This window comes from Salmo salar, chromosome 11 (genome assembly GCF_965601325.2).
Source record: "Salmo salar chromosome 11, fSalSal1, whole genome shotgun sequence".
NCBI lineage: Eukaryota > Metazoa > Chordata > Actinopteri > Salmoniformes > Salmonidae > Salmo > Salmo salar.
Genome location: NC_138301.1, coordinates 11439290 through 11458565, shown reverse-complemented (window position 1 = coordinate 11458565; position 19276 = coordinate 11439290). Strand labels below are relative to the sequence as shown.

The window sequence follows — 19276 nt, the reverse complement described above, 5'->3', positions numbered from 1 at the left end:
CGTCCATTATGAGGCTTTGTGAATACTGCACTCACCCAGATCTTATTGACTTAGGAGGGGAATCATTTAAACTGTGTTTTCCTTCCTGATGTGACTGACAAAGCAGAAGAGAGCTCTCTGGAGCTGCTCTGGCCTCTGTAGCGAGTTAGAGGTGACCATAGGTCAGACACAACCTCATAGATGTGTCTTACAGCGATGTCTCCAAGGTGTCCAATCACCTAAATGCCTGAACAATCACCATGCCATTGAGAAATTGTTTTAACATGATCACTATTCAACTGAAACATTCTCTAAATCAGGCTACTGCAGCTATGCATTCATAATTCAAGGGTTTATCATCATTCTCTATCTCATTGTTTTTGGTGGGACATGTACTGTAACATCTATCACCTGTAGCAGCACAGAAAAACAACCTGGAGGAGAGCGATACACTGGAAGTTGATTAATTAACATTGCAGAGAAGAGCCGCTCCAGCCTTTTCAGCGTCATCTCAGGTTTGTGGCATGACTAGAACAAAATATTTTTTTTGTCTTTCCTGTAGCGCCATCTGTTGGAAGAAGCATGTCTTCAGTCTAGAACGGCTATGTTATATTTTGTCCTCTAGATGTCAGTCGTGCTATGCAACACAAAGCCGATACTGAAGGAGAAACTTCATTGACACATGGGCAAGTCTAATGTCACCGTAGCCTAGATGTAGCGAAACAGCCATGCTTCCGCATTTTTTCCCTACTTGACTAACCTGTCAGATCAATAGCAATGGTGTGCCGTCTCTTTCACTTCCACTCTTGTCATACTTCCTTGTTCCTATGTCATTTCTAAATCCGATAAGAAGCGTGTAGCCTAACTGAACAGTATTTTTCAACAACAAAAAAACATGAAGGATGGTGTCGGTGACCAAACGCCTGTAGCGCGTAAAGAGGCTTTCGACAATTACCTAAATTACTATGATCAGATATGGAGTAAGGGTGGCCTGCAACTATGCCAAGAGAAACAGGTTACCGTGGGAGCTAGACGATTTTTGCTGTTAGAGACAGACCCCGGAGAAAGATTTTCTAATTTTGACTTTTACCTTACTGCATCCGAATGCGTAAAATCCGGCTTTAAAGATTGTCAGACATTCTTCAGTACGCTCATCAAAGCCACAGAGGTGTTGGAGATGTTCTGTGTAAATCTGTTTCTTTACCCATGGAAGAAGGAAATCAAGATGCTCAAGGTAAAAAATATAATTGGCATGGTATTCATAGTTCGATTTCGACAATTAGTCCTAGGCTGCTTTTATCTTGCGCAATGCACCCAAGCAAATGGGGTGCGGAGGAGTTGTCTAGACTCAGGCTAGGATAGCCTAATGCACATGTACACATTATTATCAGAGTAAGAAATAGAGGGATAATATATGACTATGGTTTTACATTGAATCGCCATCTCTAATCAGATGCCACATATTCAAATGTGAAGCTGTCATATCAGGAAGTGAAAGTAAACTGTATAGGCTAAATTATTTGCCAGGCTTGTGAAATGTCAAAAAGTGAAGCATGATTTGAAACGGGAGAGGATTAAAAGTACAGATGTTCTCTATACTGTAGTGATCATTTTCTTAAGTTTCATTAAGTTGTTGTTGTGATAATTAAAACTTCTCCCCCACTCAGACTTTCACTGGCCCCTTTGTCTACTGCATCCAGCCGGTCCTGACAAAGAGTGCCACGAAAAGTATCCTTGAAACAATAGGGTATCATCTGGAGACTGACACAGAGTACCGACTCACAGACAACGCAGACCCTGAAACATCCATGAAGATGGGTTTTGAGCTTTTCCTGGCCCGAACAGAGTGTGAGTACCTGTTGGAGCTCATGGGTCAGCAGTCACAGCCTGAGTGTCTGGAGATTCTACAGAGGAGAGCTGCACCACTACATAACACCCAGAGGGCTGCCGAGGAGACAGCAAAGGACACTGAAACAGAGCCCTTACAAATGCAAAAACAAGAGGCGAATGAAGATAAGGGTCTATCTAATGGTTGTTCCCTGGTAGACCCAGGACCGGTGGAGACAGATGAGCCAGACTTAACTGAGGAGAACCGGGTCACTGCTAGCACACCAGGCCGGCAACAGGATGATGGACAGATAACCCTCAACCTGGAGGTTCAGTCCATTGAGACGACACACTCTCCAGGAATCAGACCACCCAGGGCATTCTTGAACGATGACAGGTCTATCCTGGAGATGCAGCAGAATTACCCAGACCTTGCCATAAGGCAGAAGCCAATATTCAGTAAGCCACTGGGTGGACCTCCTGTAGTGCGGAGGCGACTTATCAAAGAGAACACACCTGAGGAAGGTAGCAGTCCAGCCAATTTAGCTGGCAGTGATGTAAGTGGTCTCCAGTTCATCTCCTTTCACACCACAGCAGCACCAAAACCCCATCTTACAGAAGCAGTCCCAAAACTCCAGCCTCCAGAAGATAAGGCCTACAAGACTACTGCCACGATCCATGGACCAACTCCTCCACAGGTAGAAGTGACCAGAGAGGGTCAGGAGGCAGATGATGCAGACGAGCTGAGCAAGCTGGCTGAGAGGATTGGCCAACTGCATGTCCATGAGCATAAGGTGGAGGAGAACCTGAAATACCCTGTAGAAGAGACAGCACTGCCGCATGCCAGTTGCCATGATGGGTCCCCTCACCAGGATTCTGCAGGGTACCAGAGCCAGCCTCTAATGTGCCATCCCTCTCTGGTGCCGGTCTGTAACATCCCAGGCTGTAGCAGCTGTGAACTAGCAGACAGTCCCCACAAACACATTCCTGGTAGGGACACCATCAAAGAGCCACCTCACTCCATCTATGTCCCAACCAACCACCTGGACCCCCCAGTGCTGGACCCTACTGCTGCTGACCACCAGCCCTCCGCAGGCCCTCAGCACCAGGACATGGAGGGCCCCATCCCTCAGCCCTCAGAGGACGAGCTGCTTCAGACATATGTCATGGTGGACGAGCCTTAGAGGAAGTAAGGTCATGATTGAATGCTGGTGCTCCTGGACCATCAGAACACACAGAGAGAAATTGATTGACATGCCTGTTCAGGTCTAAAACATTACTTGCCACTGTTGTTTTGGTCTGGGGCGATTCAATCAGTGGACGCTGCTGATGGGAGAACGGCTCATAATAATGGCTGTAACGGAGCAAATGGAATGGCATCAAACCATGTTTGATGTATTTGATACCATTCCACTCTTTCTGCTCCAGCCATTACCACGAGCCCGTCCTCCCCAATTAAGTTGCAACCAACCTCCTGTGGATTCAATGTATGAAGGTGACAGAAATAATTACTTCCTTGAATTGAATTCCTCTTCAGTATTTTCTGGTCTTTGCTTTGTACTCTTTCTCAGGAGATAGACTTTTAATACAATGTTAATTATGCTTGACCTAATTTATGAGGTGGAGGTAATATTTCCACTGTGTCCTTTTTACAGTGACAGTGCCTTACTGAAATTAATTCTATGCCAATCCTGCACTTACTTTCCTTGCTCATTGTCATTGGGACTACTGAATGCTTTGTAATGTTTATGAAAATGTACATCCAATTGTATTCAGAATGTTATGACTTTTTTAACAAAAATAAAAAATGTGAAAACTTTCGTGGTCTTCAGAAGTTCAAATGGATCATACAAAATAGACTGTTACACTAACTTTAATCGGCAATATAGCATACATTAACATATGTTATTATACAAAATCCCTTTTAAGCATTTATTAAAACAATCTCAGCGAAAGAGTACAAGATTTAGCACAATAACTGTTGGTCCTGTTCACAACTAAGTGCAATTCCATCCTGACATGTTCCTCTATATATTAGCAGTAAATAAAATAAGAACAAAACACATAGCTATGTTAGTCAGCAGCCCTCTAAAATATATGCTTTGCATTACAGAGGTGATACCGCTATGACCCAGCAGTTGTAAAATGGAGGTATTATTTTAGGGCTGACACCACGTGACCAACATTAAGAAACCAACAATGCATCATGTTCCCGTATAGAGATAATCCGTCATGGTCAGTGAAGTCAAGGATCGGCAGGATAGTCAGTTTTACGAGGGTATGTTTGGCGGCATGAGTGAAAGAGGCTTTGTTGCGAAATAGGAAGCCGATCTAGATTTACTTTTGGATTGGAGATGCTTAAAGTGAGTCTGGAAGGAGAGTTTACAGTCTAACCAGACACCTAGGTATTTGTAGTTGTCCACATATTCTAAGTCAGAACCGTCCAGAGTAGTGATGCTAGTCGGGTGGGAGGGTGCGGGCAGCAATCGGTTGAAGAGCACTTAGTTTTACTAGCATTTAAAAGCAGTTGGAGGCCACAGAAGGAGTGTTGTATGGCGTTGAAGCTCGTTTGGAGGTTTGTTAGCAGTGTCCAAAGGTCCAGATGTATACAGAATGGTGTCGTCTGCGTAGAGGTGGATCAGAGAATCACCAGCAGCAAGAGCAACATCATTGATATATACAGAGAAAAGAGTCATCCAGAGAACTGAACCCTGTGGCACCCCGATAGAGCTGCCAGAGGTCCGGACAACAGGCCCTCCAATTTGACACACTGAACTCTGTCTGAGAAGTAGTTGGTGAACCAGGCGAGGCAGTCATTTGAGAAGCCAAGGCTATTGAGTCTGCAGATAAGAATGCGATGATTGACAGAGTCGAAAGCCTTGGCCAGGTCAATGAAGACGGCTGCACAGTACTGTCTTTTATCGATGGCGGTTATGATATCGTTTAGGACCTTGAGCGTGGCTGAGGTGCACCCATGACCAGCTCGGAAACCAGATTGCATAGAGGAGAAAGTACGATGGAATTCAAAATGGTCGGTGATCTGTTTGTTAACTTGGCTTTCGAAGATTTAAAAAAAGGCAGGGCAGGATGGATATAGGTCTATAACAGTTTGGGTCTAAGGGGTCTCCCCCTTTGAAGAGGGGGATTGACCGCGGCAGCGTTCCAATCTTTGGAGATCTCAGACGATACGAAAGAGAGGTTGAACAGGCTAGTAATAGGGGTTGCAACAATTTTGGCGGATAATTTTAGAAAGAGAGGGTCCAGATTGTCTAGCCCAGCTGATTTGTAGGGATCCAGCTTTTGCAGCTCTTTTAGAACATCAACTGCTTGGATTTGGGTGAAGGAGAAGTGTGGGGGGGTTTGGACAAGATGCTGCATGGGGTGCTGAGGTGTTGGCCGGGGTAGTGGTAGCCAGGTGGAAAGCATGGCCAGCCGTAGAAAAATGCTTATTGAAATGATCGATTATCATAGATTTATCGGTGGTGACAGTGTTTCCTATCCTCAGTGCAGTGGGCAGCTGGGAGGAGGTGCTCTTATTCTCATGGTGCCACTTGCTTAGTGGTGTTGCAGACTCTGGGACTCTTTCAGAACAGGTGTATATATACTGAGACCATGTGACACTTAGATTGTACACAGGTGGACTTTAACTAATTATGTGACTTCTGAAGGTAATTGATTGCATCAGATCTTATTTAGGGACTTCATAGCAAAAAGGGTGAATAATGTTTTGAAGCAAGTAATTTTTTTCATTTCACTTCACCAATTTGGACTATTTTATGTAATTCAATTACATGAAATCCAAATAAAATGAATTTAAATTACATGTTGTAATGCAACAAAATTCAAAGAATGCCAAGGGGGATGAATACTTTTGCAAGGCACTGTAAGGTCCCACAGTTGACAGTGCATATCTGAGCAAAAACCAAGCCATGAGGTCGAAGGAATTGTCCGTAGAGCTCCGAGACAGGATTGTGTCGAGGCACAGAACTGGGGAAGGGTACCAAAACATTTCTGCAGCATTGAAGGTCCCCAAGAACACAGTGGCCTACATCATTCTTAAATGGAAGAAGTTTGGAACCACAAAGACTCTTCCTAGAGCTGGCCGCCCAGCCAAACTGAGCAATCGGGGGAGAAGGGTCTTGGTCTGAGAGGTGATCAAGAATCCGGTCGTTGCTCTGACAGAGCTCTAGATTCCTTCTGTGGAGATGGTTGTCCTTCTGGAAGGTTCTGCCATCTCTGCAGCACTCCACCAATCAGTCCTTTATGGTAGAGTGACGAGACGGAAGCCACTCTTCAGTAAAAAGCACATGACAGCCCACTTGGAGTTTGCCAAAAAGCACCTAAAGACTCTCAGACCATGATAAACAAGAGTTTCTGGTCTGATGAAACCAAGGTTGAACTCTTTGGCCTGAATGCCAAACGTCACGTCTGGAGGAAACCTGGCACCATTCCTACGGTGAAGCATGGTGGTGGCAGAATTATGCTGTGGGGATGTTTTTTAGAGGCAGGGATTGGGAGACTAGTCAGGATCGAGGGAAAGATGAACGAAGCAATGTACAGAGAGATCCTTCATGAAAACCTGCTTCAGAGCGCTCAGGACCTCAGACCGGAGTGAAGGTTCGCCTTCCAACAGGACAACGGCCCTAAGCACACAGCCAAGACAACACAGGAGTGGCTTCAGGGACAAGTCTTTGAATGTCCTTTAGTGGCCCAGCCAGAGCCCGGATTTGAACCCGATCAAACATCTCTGGAGACCTGAAAATAGCTGTGCAGCAACACTTCCCATCCAATATGACAGAGCTTGAGAGGATCTGCAGAGAAGAATGGGAGGAACTCCCCAAATACAGGTGTGCCAAGCTTGTAGCGTCATACCCAAGAAAACTCAAGGCTGTAATCGCAGCCAACGGTGCTTCAACAAAGTTCAATTAGCAAACATTTCTAAAAACCCGTTTTTGCTTTGTCATTATGGGGTATTGTGAGTCGATTGATGAGGGGAATTTTTTTTAAATCAATTTTAGAATAAGGCTGTAACCTAACAAAATGTGGAAAAAGTCTAGGTGTCTGAATACTTTTCAAAGGCACTGTACTTCAGTCACACATTTCTCCCTGATAAAATCTTCTCTCTGTTCTCCTCAAACTGGTGGATCATCTTCTGCAGGTCATCGTCTGCCGAAATGACCTGAAAATATAGAAATACAAATACACTGAATATACCAAACATTATGAACACTTTCCTAATATTGAGTTGCACCCCTCCCCCTTTGCCCTCAGAACAGACTCAATTCGTCGGAGCATGGAGTCTTCAAAGTGTCGAAGGCATTCCACATGGATGCTGGCCCATGTTGACTCCAATGCTTCCCACAATTGTGTCAAGTTGGCTGGATGTCCTTTGGGTGGTGGACCATTCTTGATACACACGGGAAACTGTTGAGCGTGAAAAACCCGGCAGCGTTGCAGTTCTTGACACAAACAGGTGCACCTTGCACCTACTACCATACCCCATTCAAAGGCACTTAAATATTTTGTCCTGCCCATTCACCCTCAATGGCACACATACACAATCCATCTCTCAATTCTCAAGGCTTAAAAATCCTTCTTTAACCTGTCTCCTCCCCTTCATCTACACTGATTGAAGTAGATTTAACAGGTGACATCAATAAGAGATCAGAACTTTCATCTGGTTTTGTATACTCCGTGTATATATCATTAAATGTTGTGAAACTGCCTTTACAGATTATAGTAATGTGATACAAAAACAGAGCTGTGTTTAACAATCACTTACCTGCATGCCTGCCTTTCTATTGAACAATTGACTATTTCCCAACAATGAAAAACAAGGAATCCTTGACATAGATGACCAATACTCTGGTGCTTATCACAGGAGACACTAGAACATATAAACAATGTTCCTCATTTAATTGACCACTGTCCTCCAAACGCATGCCTGAAAATGATTGATCACTCACAAGGACTGGAGCAGGAATATTGAAGGACGTCTTCTTTATCAGCCAGTCTTCATACAGCTGATGGATTGCCTCTAAATATTCCTTTAAAAAAAAAAGTGAGAAAGCTAGTGGGACGAGAGAGTAGGGCAAGAGACGAGTCTTACAACTCCTCTGAAGTGAGACCAAGAACAGCATTGAGAGTTTGTCATTCTTCTACCCCTCACCAAAGGAATGATCTTCTCCTCCTCCCTGCACCTCTCTTTCAGCCTCTCATGGCAGATCTGTGGAGAGGACTGGAGGTAAACTGAAACAGAGGAGGAACTAAGTGAACAAGGTTCTACCAAGGACCCAACATCATCAGAATGAAGTTGAAAGCTTGTGTTTCTGCACAGCTTACCGATAAGATCCACAGGAATGGCAATGTTCTGTGTGATCCACTCAAACCACTCACTAAGAACAGCAAAGTCCACCTCGGGCATCTTCCCACTGCAGAGAGCAAAATATTGTGAAGTACATAAAATGAACTAGATTGGGCACAAATGAAAACCAGCTATAAAGTGGTGTGAAATATACCATGTGTATTACCTTCTGTAAAGATTTTCCACAAAGATGTACTTGGCACCGTAGATGGACCTTTCCATCATTCTAATTGGGGCTGACTGGAATCAACAAAACACAAAACAGACCATGTTAATTATGCAATGTAAAATACAAGTCGTTGTACTTGGTGAAAGAGAAATCTGTACTATTGATAGAACACATGCAACTGTAGTGAACCAGTAGGATATCAGTGCAAACTGTTCTGTGCAATGTTTTAGAGTACCTACTGTTGTTGAGAGGTGTTGGTCCAGCATGGTTAGCTGAATATAGGTCTGTAGAGTGATGCCCCATCGAGTAGGGTCCTGGTACATTAACCCCTGCAGGATGGGAGTAGATCTAACATCAGCATACAATATGTCATTATCAAAATGAACCATCTTGTATAGAATGGTCACGTACCAGGGGGTTGTGACCTCGAACATTCCTCCATTTGGAAACTGGCTCAGTCAGCACCTGAGAATTCATAACTAAAATTGTGATTTCATTTTACACACAGTGCAGCACAAGGATGAAAGGAAAATGAAGGAATGCAAAATGTTGAACAGGCTTGTTGAATGTTTGTTTTTTTACCTCAATGTTACTGGTTTTGCTGAAATACTCTAGGCATGTTGTCTTCCCACTAGCAATATTCCCCTCTATACAGATCTAAAGAAAAATAAAAAGATACGTGTTGACTTCACCCTCAGGTATATAGGCTTCAAATGTCTTAGTTTCAAGGATTTAAAAATGACAGTGTACCAAGTACATACCACTAACTTATTCTTCTCCCCATTCCGCACCAGCTTTCCTTGGGAGGAGTAAGACTGCATTGTGAGATATCCTGACTTCTTGGTTTCAGCTTAAGTCAGTACCTATGGTTAAGCCAAACAGATAAGGATGTTAATATGGGTGATGTAAGCAGGGCGATAGATTTCTGCCCTGGTTTGGTTAGAGAAAATTGATGAGCAAGTAGCCTCACTGAGAGTAGTGGTAGATAATAGCAGTGCTCATGGATGAGTCTGACAGGAATGGCCATGTCTAATTAGCATTTATTTTACATTTGCATCAAATTTAAATTCTTTACAGAATTTATTGGTGGTAGCTATAGTGAGCTCAAAATATAAAAGTGTATTGTTTCTAAACATTGTCTGTCACATTATATTAGAAAATTGGCCATTCAAATTGTAACAGTATGAGCAGGCCTATGTTGTTGATATATTCTGTTGTTCTGATGCAACATTGTAACTCACATCATTTGTAACATGACATTGTAACATTAGTCTACAGGGTGTTTCATTGTTTCACTCTGTGCCCGAAACAATGTTTCAGACCAGCGAATAAATCAACCTTGTGCAAGGGCACCTACTTGAGACGTGCTGTGTATTGTTGCTATGGCCTCTCGTCTGGCAGAGCTCACCGCGCGTATCACCAAAGACTTTGCAGGGAATAGCCACAAATCGCGCTGACATCACAGCAGTGTGAGAATATAGCCGTGTAGCAGATCTCCACAAATTGTTAATACAAATAGATGTAAAGGAAATCTCGCATACTTATCGTAAACACACAGCGCTCGACCGTGAATTGGCACTCCAGTTCCGTGTGTCAAATAACCTCTTCCTGGTTCATGATATGGAGATGTAGTTTTTTTTCTATTGGTTGAAGCGCTTTATTTGTTCTGAGACCTGCATTCCCTCCACCAACTGCCATCACCATTGAGGGCAAAAAAAGATAGAAACTGATCCTCTTTCAGTGAGGGACTCGTGTATAGGTAACTACTGTTACCGTTATTTATGCCTGACTGTCAGTACAGCAAAGATGAGGATCATTAAAATATATAGGGCTGCTCATAACGTTTTTACCCCTCTATGTCTGTAGGCCTATATGAGAAAGTCAATCAAATATTTTCTGATTGTAATATTCTATAGAGATTGATTGACATTTTTAGATAATGGTTAGTTTGTTTAGTGGCATGCAAGCAGTATGATAAGGCCTAGTGTGTTTAGCAGTGATGGGTGTTAAAACACTGCAACGGACTGTCATTTCCTGCAACTGAAAGGAAATTGCTTGTTCAGGAAACACAGACTCTGAGCTGGTTCTTTTGAAACTTAACAGGACAGGCGACTGTTCCAAAACAACCAGTAACATCCCTTCATTACCCATGGAGGTTGATACTGCTTTTCTCAGATCCTTGAGGGGTGTTCTTAAATTAGCAGAAATGGTGAGACATTTTTCATACTTTGATAAACCACTGGGTTTTGGAAAGACTTATCACCACAGATAAAGCCATATATCTGGCGTAAACTTGATTTTAAAAAAAAACAGCAACAATGTATTGCACAGTATTGTTACAGGATATTACAATTGCTTACTCTTACAGAGAGATTATATTGATTTACATTATTTCCTAAATATGTTGTCTATGAGAAAGCAGAAGTAGAAGTGAATGCCAGAGCTGTAGTTCCTGTGAACTGTACAAATGTTAAACCTTGTAGTTGATGGTGACGTTAAACAAGATATTGCATGCCCTCTAGTGGACATTACATTTTAATCAATGAAAACGACCATCATGTTCACAGCTTTTGGTGTGAAACAACCATTTCAATTTGTAGGATTAGACTATTCTTAAATATCTTTGAATGGAAACAATCAATTAGCATTTCCTATAATTTCCTAATTGCCAATGCTCTCTGTTTCAGGGGACTATGTTTGTAGCATTTGTGTGTTTTGCTGTAGCATCCAGGCCCAAATACATTGCAGCTACATGCATGGAGTTTGTGATCACATTCTCCCTGCTTCTGCTGTACACACTGAAGTTGAACAAGAAGCTGACTCTGTTCTTCTGGCCTCTCGTTGTAAGGAACCTATTCAATTACAGTACATTGTTGTAGGTCTTTTACATTGATTAACTGCTGTGAAAATGACAGGCAGTCAAGCTTTCTGACTAACTTCCATTGTCTTTTCTTCTTCAGGATTTGTTCAACTCATTGTTCGCAGCAGTCTTCATACTTATCCTGAGTCTGATAGCAGTGTCGACTTACACGGTGACAGGGACCCTGGCTGGAGGGGTGAGATAAAAACACATGTATTCCTTGTTGACCTTCTAATTTGGGGGCCTTATAGAACTGGGTTTCTGGGTGAAGCCTCATCTTACACACCATCCTGTCAATAAGGAACTGCCCGAAGGCATTACAATCCTTATGAACATTTCCACTAACATGAATATATACTGTAATCTCACATTTGGCACCCAGTACAACGAATGAATGAACTATTACAAAAATGTCAGCTATAATTCTATCTTGTAGCCTATATCTGATATTAACACTAAGTCTTGTATATTTTCCCTATCCAGATAGTGGGTTTCGTAGCAACAGGCCTGTGGTGTGTGGATGGTTGCATGCTTTTCAAGAGGGTCACATTCAATCAACCAAGAACAGCAGCAACTGGCACTGTGAAGTGAAGACACCACAATTGTCTCTTCACATGCTCACTCTCAGAGTTCCTCTGTCCAGTGTCTGTGTTCTTTCACCCATCTTAATCTTTTTTTGTGCACCGGGGCCTCCCACTCCTCTTTCTACTCTGGTTAGAGCCTGTTTGCACTGTTCTGTGAAGGAAGTAGTACACATCTTCAGTTTCTTGGAAATTTCTCGCATGGAATAGCCTTCATTTCTCAGAACAAGAATAGACTGACGAGTTTCAGAAGAAAGTTATTTGTTTCTGGCCATTTTGAGCCTGTAATCGAACCCACAAATGCTGATGCTCCAGATACTCAACTAGTCTAAAGAAGGCCAGTTTTATTATTCTTTAATCAGGACAACAGTTTTCAGCTGTGCTAACATAATTGCAAAAGGGTTTTCTAATGAGCAATTAGCCTTTTCAAATGATAAACTAACACAACGTGCCATTGGAACACAGGAGTGATGGTTGCTGATAATGGGCCTCTGTATGTCTATGTAGATATTCCATTAAAAATCAGCTGTTTCCAGCTACAATAGTCATTTACAACATTAACAATGTCTACACTGTATTTCTGATCAATTTGATGTTATTTTAATGGACAAAAAATGTGCTTTTCTTTCAAAAACAAGGACATTTTTAAGTGACCCCAAACTTCTGAACTGTAGTGTATGTGTAGGTTTAAAGGGGCAATCAGCATTTGAAACAATAACAAAGCTTGGCCCTGGCCCATTTTGGTAAAAACCTGAAGGATATGGGGCTGGAGAAATGTAACCACTCTGAAATTCATAGACAGAGCTATGTATGCAAGGACTGACCATCAATGATATCAACATTGCAGTTTTAACCATGTTTCGAGGCTATATAGTGTTTGTTTACACTTAATTTGTTTACAATTATTGGAGTAAAACAAGCTTATATTTTGGGTTCTGATGGGGTACGGCAGTAGAACTAAGCTCATGAGGCATTCATATATGAGTACATATATCATTCATTTCTAAATCCCCGAAATTGATGTATCAACTGCAGATTGCCCATTTGTTTGTATAGCCTAATCAATGCAACAACACAATTATCATGTATAAAAATAAATACACCTTTGAAACCTAGGCCTGTATAATTTTTGAAACAATGTCAGATTACATGTAGGGCGAGTCCATTTCTACCTTATTCTTAAGTAATGTTTCTATTGCATTTTGAGCTGTTATGACGTTCCCATAAAGTTGGACCATAGGCCTATAAGGTTAAAACAGATTATTTATAAAACTCGAGGGATACATCACAACAATTTTAACAAATACATTACAGTATTTTAGTTTTGATGCATGCACATAGCCCACTCAACTAACATCTCTGGAATGCAGATGTTGCGCCTTTGTGAACTACGTTTTCGCACTGTCATTATTTCCGTTTCCACTTCAAGAAGCAACACTCTTTTTCGGGGCTTTGCATTTTCCACTCTCAACTCTTCCAGGCCGCTGGATTTGTAACCATTACTGAAGTCAAACGTTATCTTTGAAATGGGGGACATCGAAGCTCCCGGTACGACTGGACCGCGCCAAAGCGTCCTTCAAACGATTTTCCCAATCGCAAAAGAATTCGCATCTTCACGGAAAGGACAACTTCTTATTGCAGAAGTGGTAACGTAGCATTTCAAAGAAGATATGAGTGTCTTTATTTCCATTGTTTCTTCCGAATACTTTTCTTCGAAGCTGCCAAGACAAACAGATGCGTAGAAGTTTAGTTGGCGGGGGCGGGGTACACTCGATTTAACGGGTTTGTTAAACGCTCAAAAGTAGGTTTTTGTTAGGATTAATTTATCCTATCCTAACCAAGTCTTCAAACAGCTGTTTAGGTAAACTATATGGAAAACACATCCATTGAATTCTGCCCACATCTATTGAAGTCAATGTGTCCATCACACGGTTCTCATTTAGGCTAGGGAGAATTTTGTTTTCGTCAAAGGCGCTAAAAAATGATTTATGAATTAGTTAGCCACATATTTTTTTTTTTACTTTGGAAGAAGGTTTTAAGTTTACGACCGACTACCTTTTAATTCAGGTGAGAACTTTGATTTATGCCAGTTAAACGAAAGACATAATGCACATGGATAATTTTGGAGACATGTAGCCTGTAAACTATCATTCAACTACCATAGCCTAGTGTAGGCTAATTAATGTTTACACAAGAAAGCAATAGACCTTACATACAACAGTAATGTGTTCTATACTTCATGTGGTCAGTCTACTGTCGCAGCTCTGCTGTGTATTACTGTAATACTGGATAACTACTAATAGGTTTTGACATGATGTGCAGTAGCCTATTGTAGGACACATGCAATTAAACCAAAATGGTCATGGTAAAAATAAAATTTTAAAAGAGATAGTTTGCTAAAATTAGAAACAAATGAACTCCATTCATTCGTCAATGATTATTGATTAGTTCAAACATCAGATACCAGGAAGTGAAACAAGAGAGTGTGTCTGCTTAGACATCTACACTGTGAAAGGGGTCATCGCCAAGGATTTGAACAGATTGAACACATATGTTATTATCATGGACTCTCCTGTGTCTGTCATGTGAGATTCAGTTCCTGGATGTGCTGCGTAAAACAATGATCAACCCACTCAGTCTCTACTTAACTGACTCTGCTGGAGGGCATGTAGCCCAAAAGCTATACTGTATAGAATAGAGGGCTTTATTAGAGGGCTCTGGCTGACTGGCCCTATAAGGTAAAGGAATCAGTCTCCAAGAACAATGCAGCCTCTTTACACACACTTGGAATATGGTCCTCTCCCTTGTTTGTGCTAGAAACCACATTGGGTGCTACTATGACTTTAACCATTGGAAAACAATGGGAAAACTCACAATAAAATATGAAATATCCTGATTTTAGTAGTGGCTCAAGACAGCTGGAAAACATATGCATGGAGTTTTTCATGATCGTTAATAGCTGGAATGGCAATAATGCTGCTTAAGTCATTTAGTTTGTCGCTCGTAGCATCCAATTTACAAGGAATGTGTTGTGTCAGAATTCTCAGAAGCCAGTTTTAGATTCCAAGATTCCTAGAGAATTTACCTTGTTGCTTTACTATCCAAGGACATATTTGGTAAGAACTGTTCCTGCTATGCAGAAACATAGCAGTGGGTGTCTGAGATGAGAAACGTTAGCCATGTCAAGGTCAGACAAAAGGTCTGATAAGCAGTTCTGCTGCGCGTTATGAAGATATTCAACGTTATTCGGCGACGAAACACATTCTCAGTGTAAGATAGATGAACAGTGTGCTCAGGGTTGTATCTATGAAAGTAGCAGTCTGTGTTGCATTTCGGGGAGTTCCCACCCCAAGGTGAGCCTTGTCTATGGTTTTGATGACCCAGTGTAACAAATACAAGATGGCTCTGTGTAGATAACAGTGCCTGGGCTTGTCTTGTCCGATGATGTTGGCCGGGGAAACTCAGGACAAGGGGATGTAGGAAACAAGCACGATCACCAGAAATGCTTTACAAAGAAAACACAAACTTGTGATTCGTCGAGAGACCGCATGCTGATATTAAAGACTTATGGGGATCTTTGAAATGACACAGACAGTTGCATCTTTCAGGGTTTGTGCTCAACCAGACAAACATGTTTCATGATTAGCAAAAGTGAACAATTACGTTAACATATTTGTGTATAAACAAGCAAAAACGTTTGAACTCACGTACAGTGTAGGCTTAAAGTGTGTCTGTGAATGTCTGTGTAGGCCTGTGTATATTATTTGTCATTCAACAGCTGCATCTCCTTACAGCTTGTGACGGGAAATGTAATGGCTTCGGGTGACTGCAACATTTCTTGAAAGGGAGATTTTGGACCAAAGTAACTATAGTACGCCTTGCATTCTATTAGTCACTTTCTCTATCTCTCCCTCCCTCTGTCTTCTCCGTCAGGTTCTGTCCCTCATCGCGTTCATCTGTTTTGTGGCGTCCACGGCAGCAGCCTTTGTCACAGCACCCCTCATTGAGTTCCTGGCTGCCCTCTTCCTCCTTTTTGCCTATTCCACCAAATTCAATGAGCGATTTAAGGGATTCCACTTCCCCCTCATGGTGAGTATACACTGAGTGTACAAAACATGAAGAACACCTTACTAATATTGATTTGCACCCCCCTTTTCCCTCAGAACTGCCTCAATTCGTTGGGGCATGGACTCTACAAGGTGTCGAAAGCGTTCCACAGGGTTGCTGGCCCATGTTGACTCTGCCGCTTCCCACAGTTGTGTCATGTTGGCTGGATATCCTTTGGGTGGTGGACCATTCTTGACACATGCAGGAAACTGTTGAGCGTGAAAAAAAAAACATTTCTACCACCATACACCATTCAAAGGCACTTAAATATTGTCTTACCCATTCACCCTCTGAATGACACACATACACAATCCATGTCTCAATACATTTTGGCTTAATAAGGCTTAAAAATATTTTTACCTGTCTCCTCCCCTTCATTTAAACATTTTTTTTTACCTTAATTTAACTAGGCAAGTCAGTTAAGAACAAATTCTTATTTACAATGACATCTACCCCGACCAAACCTGGACGACCCTGGGCCAATTGTGTGCCGCCCTATGGGACTCCCAATCACGGCCGGATGTGATACAGCCTGGATTCAAACCAGGGACTGTAGTGACCCCTCTTACACTGAGATGCAGTGCCTTAGACCGCTGCGCCACTCGGGAGCAAGAGTGGATTGATTGAAGTGATTGAAGTGGATTTAATGAGTGACATCAATAAGGGATCATAGCTTTCACCTGGTCAGTCTATGTCATGGAAAGAGCAGGTGTTCATAATGTTTTGTACACTCAGTATATTTATAGTCCACTTGGGTACAGTAGGGATGGTAGCCACTGCTGACAAATTTAAAACAAATGTGAAACTACTTTTTCATTTGTATTATCTCTCTTTTAGGATTTTCTGCGCTGTGTCAGTGCGTCCATCATCTTTTTTATCATCTCCATAATATCAGTTTCAAAGTTCACAGACGGGGCCTCTAAAGCAGCAGGGGTAAGAAAAGCTCTTTGACACTATCCACACATCTCTCATCAAGCCTATGCCATGATCAGAGTTGTATCTCCTCAGCATTTACAGCACAGGTGTCAAACTCATTCCACCGAGGGCTGAGCGTTTGCAGGTTTTCGCTCCTCCCTTGTCCTTGATTGATGAATTTAGGTCACTAATTAATAACGAACTCCCCACACCTGGTTGTCTTAATTGAAAGGAAAAAAACAAAAACCTGCAGACACTAGGCTTCCCATGGAATGACTTTGACACCCCTGATGTACAGTATACACATTGAACTCAGAAGTTGTGTCTGGTTACTTCGCTGCATTACTTCATTGTGTCTGGATATCATATTACAGCTAGCTTCTGTCAGACAATTCACCCCCTTCTGGATTTACTAGCTGTTTCACGTTGATATCAAAGGTTCTCTTTTCTTCCACCCCCTCTAGGTGTTTGGGTTCATTGCCACCATTGTTTTTGCTCTAGATTTTTACTTCATCTTTAATGACCTGGCTAATTTCCTCAAACAAGGAGGGGACTCAGGTGACGAGCCACCAAGAACCTCAGGTAAAGCGTTCTTTCAAATAATGTCTAGTATATAGTATGATGTGAATCTACATTTTGTCCCCAATGCTACACACTGTAGCTGCCACAGTACCCCTCAGAAACATTCAGTCCTTTCCTGTTCTTCCCAGAAAATGGATACAGGAAATATAAAAAATGAAAAAATAGTGCTGACCCTCCATTCAGGGTTTTTTGTTTTTGTCAGTTCTAAGGACATCTGTTTGGACAGTTTAGGAAAACAAATAAACTTGCAGTTTTCTGATACAAATCATAAGCCACGTTGTGGACCACATGGCTCAAGTTTACTCAGCCAAGGGTCCCATAGGTCAGTGGGAGTGAATACTCATGGAGTGTGTTTGTGGAGTCAGCACGTCGTCTGTGAAAACCTGTGCAGATCGTTGGCTTCGTTCTGACCATGCTGAGTAGCTAGTCTATTCAATAAACAAAACATGGTGACATCTGAATTCTGATTTCTCATTTGCCATGAAACTGAATCTGAGCACAACCTAGTTGTTACTATGTTAATAACATTTATATTAACTCTTCAATCATCAATGTTGTATGTGTTTTTACCGATCGTGATTAGCTTCCACGATTATATAGACTTTATATTCATCTCTAACTTTAATTCCTAATCATTGCATGAGGATGTCAGAGACCACAGGCCTTCACTTCCCTCTTTGAAAGGGATAGGCAGAGGGGACGTGTCATTCACAGACAGACAAAGACATGCATTGCTTATACCCTCACTGTAAAAGTTTTTTTTCTGTGTTATAGAGTACAATGACTCAGACTCTGACTCAGACTGAAGAGGTTCTAGCCCAGGGACCATGTACGTGTGTGTCGTCCACCATGCCTGGCAGGAAGACATCCATTCTGCAGACGTCAACGGCATCCTGAAGGATTCACATTTCATTTTTAACTGACGTGAAAACAGGTTTCCAATCTCAGTCTTTAGCGTTTTGTAATGTTGGCACATACAATGATCATTTACGGTTACAGTATTATTTTCCAAATGTTCTAAAATTGCCCAAACTCTGAAATACATTTCTGAAGCTGTGAATGGACTGTGGTATTTTTAGTGATGGCTATTGGTTTACAGTTGCTCAGCCTCCATAATACCAAGAGGAGCATGGGGAACAAAGGCAGATGGCACTACATTTTTACATTATTGAAAAGATTGGCAGCTGGTTGGCTGGTTACACCATCTGTCCAATCATCATACTTGCTTTGCTTGATTTTTCATTTTCTGGTGTCCTTTATTGAAAATGTTGCTGTATCCGATGTGATATCCTAGCATTAAAATCATTTTGTGACAGATCCATGTTCACTGAGCTGAGAAGACTGACTGTGCATGGCACTTAGCTACCGCCTAAATGGCCACTTCCTGTTTGAATTTGATTTGTCAGCATAATGTTTGTCTCTTTTCTTCCAATTCCGAAAACTTTTAATCATGGAAAAGCACTAGGAGACTTTTGTGATTGTGTTTGAAATGTAAACTGCAAATGTGGTAGGACTGCATTCAATTACCGAAAATGGTACACCAAAATGTTTTCCTATTTAGAAGGGTTTTCTTACCAGGTTTGTACATCAAACATTTGTCAATTTACAGGTCATGTAAAGAAAAGAAGAAAGAAATGAGTTGATTTTCAGCCATTTGTAAGCTTTAATTTGTTTAATAAAAAATTAAGACATGTTCAACAGTATTTCCAAACCCATTTATTTTGAGACAAGGTTGTCACCATAAACTATAGTTTTGTTAAATCTACAGAAAATTCTTTACATACAACAATACAGATTTTAATACTGCTTCCTAGAGTACAATAAATACTTGTATCAGTTACAGAGCATTTAAGAAAATCAAGGTCAAACTTTAAAAAGATAAGAGCGGAGTG

General features: G+C 41.6%; 3 protein-coding genes across 4 annotated transcripts; 2 read left to right on the top strand and 1 right to left on the bottom strand.

Moving 5' to 3' along the window:
- Positions 1-793: 793 nt before the first annotated feature.
- Positions 794-3626, top strand: spat2 (Spermatogenesis-associated protein 2). The gene is given in 2 exon segments (NM_001140371.1): positions 794-1213; positions 1647-3626. Coding segments are annotated over 2 exon segments (1683 nt in total). The 5' UTR covers positions 794-874; the 3' UTR covers positions 2991-3626.
- Positions 3627-6493: 2867 nt separating this feature from the next.
- Positions 6494-9959, bottom strand: tk2 (thymidine kinase 2). 2 transcript variants are annotated; one of them, XM_014126488.3, is made up of 10 exons: positions 9881-9959; positions 9101-9202; positions 8922-8996; positions 8751-8804; positions 8579-8668; positions 8337-8410; positions 8149-8237; positions 7976-8055; positions 7773-7853; positions 6494-6985 (listed from the first exon to the last, which is right to left on the bottom strand). In XM_014126488.3, the coding sequence occupies exons 2-10, from the start codon at positions 9158-9160 to the stop codon at positions 6899-6901; spliced, it is 690 nt and encodes a 229-aa protein (XP_013981963.1). In that variant the 5' UTR covers positions 9161-9202; positions 9881-9959; the 3' UTR covers positions 6494-6898. The 2 variants fall into 2 exon arrangements, with proteins under 2 accessions (XP_013981963.1, XP_013981961.1); XM_014126486.3 differs by having other exon boundaries at positions 9697-9951.
- Positions 9960-13183: 3224 nt separating this feature from the next.
- On the top strand, positions 13184-19082 carry LOC106561983 (CKLF-like MARVEL transmembrane domain-containing protein 3). The gene is made up of 5 exons (XM_014126485.3): positions 13184-13426; positions 15714-15869; positions 16725-16820; positions 17267-17384; positions 18159-19082. The coding sequence occupies exons 1-5, from the start codon at positions 13307-13309 to the stop codon at positions 18188-18190; spliced, it is 522 nt and encodes a 173-aa protein (XP_013981960.1). The 5' UTR covers positions 13184-13306; the 3' UTR covers positions 18191-19082.
- Positions 19083-19276: the final 194 nt, after the last annotated feature.

Coding starts and splice junctions, on each gene's coding strand:
- tk2 (XM_014126488.3), bottom strand. CDS start 9,160: ATGCAGTCTTACTCCTCCCAAGGAAAGCTGGTGCGGAATGGGGAGAAG. Junction 8,997..9,100: donor GGGAGAAGAATAAGTTAGTG/GTATGTACTTGG, acceptor ATTTTTCTTTAG/ATCTGTATAGAGGGGAATAT. Junction 6,986..7,772: donor ATATTCCTGCTCCAGTCCTT/GTGAGTGATCAA, acceptor CTATATTTTCAG/GTCATTTCGGCAGACGATGA.
- LOC106561983 (XM_014126485.3), top strand. CDS start 13,307: ATGGGGGACATCGAAGCTCCCGGTACGACTGGACCGCGCCAAAGCGTC. Junction 15,870..16,724: donor GATTCCACTTCCCCCTCATG/GTGAGTATACAC, acceptor TCTCTCTTTTAG/GATTTTCTGCGCTGTGTCAG. Junction 16,821..17,266: donor GGGCCTCTAAAGCAGCAGGG/GTAAGAAAAGCT, acceptor CACCCCCTCTAG/GTGTTTGGGTTCATTGCCAC.